This window comes from Augochlora pura, unplaced genomic scaffold (assembly GCF_028453695.1).
Source record: "Augochlora pura isolate Apur16 unplaced genomic scaffold, APUR_v2.2.1 APUR_unplaced_841, whole genome shotgun sequence".
NCBI lineage: Eukaryota > Metazoa > Arthropoda > Insecta > Hymenoptera > Halictidae > Augochlora > Augochlora pura.
In genome coordinates this window covers 1-5,462 of record NW_027589187.1, presented here as the reverse complement: position 1 = coordinate 5,462, position 5,462 = coordinate 1, and the positions used below count along the sequence as shown (strand labels likewise).

The 5,462-nt window shown below is 42.1% G+C and overlaps 1 protein-coding gene and 1 long non-coding RNA gene across 2 annotated transcripts; one reads left to right on the top strand and one right to left on the bottom strand.

The window, feature by feature from the left end:
* Positions 1-83: 83 nt before the first annotated feature.
* Positions 84-845, bottom strand: LOC144478123 (uncharacterized; the record flags this gene model as incomplete). Its single annotated transcript, XM_078195841.1, has 3 exons — positions 512-845; positions 360-422; positions 84-287 (listed from the first exon to the last, which is right to left on the bottom strand). Coding segments are annotated over exons 1-3 (594 nt in total), but the record flags the coding sequence as incomplete, so codon positions are not given.
* A 137-nt stretch (positions 846-982) lies between these two features.
* LOC144478121 (uncharacterized) lies at positions 983-1,910 on the top strand. Its single transcript, XR_013495320.1, has 3 exons — positions 983-1,091; positions 1,205-1,291; positions 1,394-1,910. It is a non-coding gene; the product is annotated as an uncharacterized LOC144478121 (long non-coding RNA).
* The last annotated feature ends 3,552 nt before the right edge of the window (positions 1,911-5,462 follow it).

Sequence of the window (5,462 nt, the reverse complement as noted above, 5' to 3'; positions counted from 1 at the left end):
AGATTATTCAATTTTCTATTCAGCACATTCATGTGCTAAGTATTGCAAAAAATACATGAATAATGCCAATAGTTATATTCTACCTGAGTGAAATGAAACCAGCACCCATGTATGGTAACTGTGGGGAATTGTGCTTGTACACTCTCTATAGCAACCCTCTCGTAATCCAACATGACAGTTTCTAAGTTGTCTTGCAATCGTGGAACAAGAGAAACTATTTTTCTCCATATTGCACTGTACATTGACTTAGTACGACATTCATATAAAACAAAAATGACACCGATTCCCTGTAAATTAACATCATCTTTTAATCTGATAATGAGTGGTAAGCGTAATGGAAATTATCAACAATGGTATACCGTGTCATTGTAACGGATGTGTACAGTGTAGAGTTGATGAAAGAGAGGCATTCGTGGTACCACCTAATAAGAGATGGAAAATGATCAAAATGTAAAGGCTTTCTTCACTTGAAAGTTATTAATCAAATATATGGTTTATCTTAAATACTTACGGAAAAAGTACCATCCATATATATTTCTTTGGCATTTTCTAATGCAGTCAGCAATGTAGTATTAGAGAAAATTAGTGCGTATTTGTTATCATTCGAGATTGCACATCCCTTGTAAATTTCATTGAGGACATCATAATTTTTTAATATTTCATGTGCACTCTGCACAGTTTTTGGCAAACCTGGTCGTGATTTTCTCTTCTCTCTTGACATTATCGATTTCATACTATTGTATGAAATATATGTTGCTGCGTCAGAATTTGTACGACAAATATTGTCAAAGATATCCTTATTATTTACTGAAGAATTTTTAGTACATTCCTCTAGCATGGTTGATTTTAATCGTTACTCGTCTCCGAGTAACGGAGACTTTTGTACTCGTTTTTTTCCATAAGAAAAAAAAACAATCAATGGCAAAGATGGTACATGATTCTAATTATTCCAGTCTTTAATTGTATTTATTATTTAACATGTCAATTATTATGGTACATAATCTTTTATAGATGACATTTCATCACATCGACGGGTAACACTGATATGTGTACAGAAAATCAAGGAGTACCTACATATAGTGCAGTAGAAGGTACCTTGTGTTATACCTGTTCATTTTTCGTTTCTTTTTTTGTTAAAATTTGTATTATTTTGAGATGTTACTACGTTTAAAAACTAATAATTTATGTACATCATTTTTTGTAGGTAATGACGTTTTTGTAATATGTAGCTGTAATGAAGATGAGTCTTGTGTACATTTAGGAAATCGGAACAAGGAAGGAGCATTACAGGGTAAACTGATCATCAAATCTATGTTATTAATGTTTAAATTATGTATTACAAAGTTAGTAAATTTTATTTGGTTCGTGTTTAATGTATACTGATGTATTTTAGGTGATATAAATAAAGCTTTACAGGAATTACACATAAGTGTGGATAATATGACCAATGGTATGTTTAACCTTCACTTACATTATCAGAAGATGCTCAAGTTTTTTGATACTATTTTATTAATTAAAATCGTTTTGCAGATACTAATATTTGTATAAGTGGTAGTCAAATTAATAGTCAGAGTTTAATAGAAGGTATATTTTTCACTTATTCATATCTTTACTTTTGATTTTTATTCAACACTTTGTCAGCATTTAATGTGTTACTTTTGATAACTACAGTATAAATGATATATGTGTATAAAATACATTAGTAGTTTACAAAAGAATAATATATATGTAGGACATGATGTCATATAATATTATTTAATATTGTTATCCATTAATGCAAAATTAAATATCACAAATGTACTATTTTTAAATTAATCTCGGTTTTGCTTTTTTTGGTTTCCATGCTATTAAAATAGAGAAAGCATCTGTACAAAGGATTTGCTGTTGCAAGTCAGGTGTCTCCAGAATAGTACTACTGATCAACGATTTACTGATCTTCATAATAATAAAACTCCACATATATATCAAATTCACTACCAAATTTAATACATTCGACCATATTGTTAATCACATACCAACATCTGCACTCTCCCAAAATCAATGATTTTAAAGTATATGCCGCCAATTAGCTCGAATACAAATTGGACGGCGTCTAAGCTACCAGACATCCAAAAGGAATTTGTCCAATCGGCACTGAGTCCAAAAGGAACGCGTCCATTCGGCCAGGCGTCCGAAAGAAACGCGTCCAATCGATCCGCGTCCAAGTGGGAAACCCCCCGTTTCGCCCTTCTTCCCGTGAGGTTCTTTGCTGCAGTCTTCCACACGTATTTCCTCTTCGGTCGAGGGGTGGTCTGCTGGGGACGGGGCGGTCTTCTACTTGTTCTATTGCTCGGTCCGGGAGCTGGTGTGCGCGAAAGGGGTGCTGTGGGTGTTATCTGGATGTCTTCTCTGAGCCTCATAACTGTGGCCGCGAAGTTGACAAAGTGCGGAAAGTTATCTTTGCTGATTAGCTCATTGAGTTGACAGGGCCAGTTGGTTCCTGTGTCTCTAAGTTTGGCTATTAACGCGGATCTTTGGAGGTCTATTTCTGGGCAAGTAAATGTGATGTGTTTGACTGTATCTGTGGAGCCACAGGTACACACATCGTCTATCGAGATTTTCAGGGCATGCAATTTTGTTTTAATCCTGCCGTGACCGGTCAATAACTGATTAACGTAAAAACTGGGTCTAATATGAATACCGCGGATTCTATTATTGATGCTTGGGAGAAATTCATGGGTGATTCTGCCCTTGACAGAGTCATCCCACTCCTCCTGCCAAACAGCACGAAAATGAGCTCTTATTTGCTTGATTCTACTTCCTAATTCTTCGGATGTTAGCGCGTTTGTTGTCGGTTCGAAATGAAGGTTTCCTACTGTATACTGTTGATTGTGTTTGAGATGGAAGATTGCTTTGCGTTCTCGTGTAAGGAGGTCTATGGGTAGTGCACCGGCAACTACCGTGAGGGCATCATGAGAAACGGTGCGGTATGCGCGGGTTGTGCGGATGAGGACGTGCCTCTGAGACTGCCTGTAAACATGCCATTTGGTGAGCCTATCGGCCCAACTGGCAGAAGCATAAGTAACTATTGGGACGAAAAGGCCTTTGTAGAGGGTGGAGAGGCTGTTGCTGTTGAGACCCCAGTGGGTCTTCGCAATGCGGGCTATTTTATTAAATACTCTTTTACACTTATCGGCAACGTGAGCAATATGGGGGGTAATGTTGAAGCGGGGGCCGAAGTGCACTCCCAGGTACCGGGCGGAGGCCGGCATCCTGAGATTGCGGTCCTCTAACCTAACTGTAGGGGGTCTGCGAATATCTAGAAATCCCTTGGTTAGAAGGATTTCCGATTTTGTCTTGGAGAGTTCTAACCTATTTTCTTTGCACCATTTTGCTATTATATTTGTAATTACCTGCGACCTTTCCTCGACCATCTTCCTGCTATTCCCGCCTACAGTGACGGCGAGGTCGTCGGCATATGCCGTCGCCTCGTAGCCACTGTCGCGTACGACATTCAGGAGATCGTCGAAGACCAGGTTCCACAGGTAAGGGGCCTAAAACTGATCCTTGAGGGCAGCCCTTGGTGACCAGTTTGGTCACTTCCGAGCTGCTCGATTTTATTTTGACATATCTGTTTGACAGATAGTCCTGTAGAAGCCTGAATAGGTTATTAGGGCACTTTCTGATCTTTAACTGTTTGAGGATAGCGGGCCACCAAAGGTTGTCAAAGGCACCGCTGATGTCGAAGAGAAGGGCAATGGCGTATTTACTGGAATTGCTCGATGTCGCCTCGCGTAAATGGAGAATGGCTTGATCTGTGGAAAGGCCGGGTTTGAACCCGAATTGAGAACTGGAGGTGAGTGGGTGCTTGTTAAAGAGATCGGATAGCCTGACTACTATAAGTCTTTCGAGGACTTTACTAATTATTGGTAGGAAACAGATAGGTCTGTATGACTTGGGGTCCGTTTTAGGTTTGTCGTCGCCCTTGAGAAGCACCCGGATGACGCCCGTTTTCCAGATGCCAGGGAGCCTCCCGTGGGCGAGACAGCTATTAAAAAGAAGGGTGATAGAGTCTCGAAGTAGGGGTCAGGCTTGTTTCAGCATTACTGCCTCTATCAAGTGCTGGCCGGGGGCCTTTCCATTTTTAATACGGGCGATAGCGTTCCGCACTTCTTCCATCTCAAATGCGATGGCGTCCGGTGTGTCTGGGGGACTACGGGATTCTAGTCGGACGCGGCGGTGAGAATTTAGATCTGTCGAGGGGTCGTCGTCGGGTACTAAAGAATTAAGGAGGGCCCTGCTCGTTTCTTCCCAGGTGGTGGTTTGGCTAACTGCGGTGGCAATACTGGTTCTAACTTCATCTATTGGTAATTTTCTCACGAGAATTTTATACGGGATTCCCCATGGGCCAGCGTTCCCATGGTCCCATGGGGGGGGGGGGGTCCGTCACTATCGGTAGTGGATATTTTCCTCTTCGCCGCTCGTTTGGACCTACGACTTGTCTGGGTGGTGAATTCCGGGTCCGAGGAGTCCACAGCGTCCATAGCGTCCATAGTGGAGGGCCTCTGCTAACCAACACTTTCGACTGAAATTGTGTGGAAAAAAAAAAAGTGGGTGGGTGGGTGAGAGTGGGTGGGCTGGTGGAAAGTGTGTGGTGGGAGGAAAGTGGGTGGGAGGGGGTGGCAGCGGGTGGTCCTAGTCTGTAGCGGCTCCTGTTGGCTCGGCCAATCCGCGGGCGCGCCGCCGTTGACCAATTCTGGGGCGTTGAGGCTGGGCACTGTCACAATCGCAAATGTTTTAAAATTTCCGCTCAAGTCCAGTCCACCAATCACTGCACTCTAGAATGTTTACTGGAACAGTCACAAACTAATAACTGCGAGTTTCCTCTCTGGGTCGCGTCGACCAATCGCTGAGCTCGGACGAGAACGTTCGCTACGCGGTAGCGTCGGAAAGCTCGAGACGAAGCACGTGCACGCTTGCTGAATTTTCAAACACTCGTAACTTTCACAGTTCTGCACGGATTTTTGAGATTATTATCACAGTTTGTTCGTTTCGTCACGAGCTTTACACTGATCACACTTGTTAAATTGTTTCTGCACAATTAACCACTTTTCTGGAACACAAGGCACGGAGCGACGTGGAGACGCGTCCACTTCCTGCGACACCTAGCGGCTGAATTTGTTTCTTTATACAGTAATGATTCAGTTAATGTCGCCAAGTAGGAATCGAAAGTCGTCACGAACTGAATCCGAAGACATGGTTATCGATCCTCGCGGCTCGCCTTTGTAGTTGGGGACATCTCATAAAAGAGAGATGGAACGAGACTCGGGGCGAGCGAAACTACATTGTAACCTGGAAAGGCAGCCGCCGCATGCCAGTGTGGCTTACTATGAATACATACATTGTAACGCTAGCATTAAAACGACTACTTAACTTTCTTATTTCCAATTTTTTATACATGAAAATTTGTTTAATATATTGGT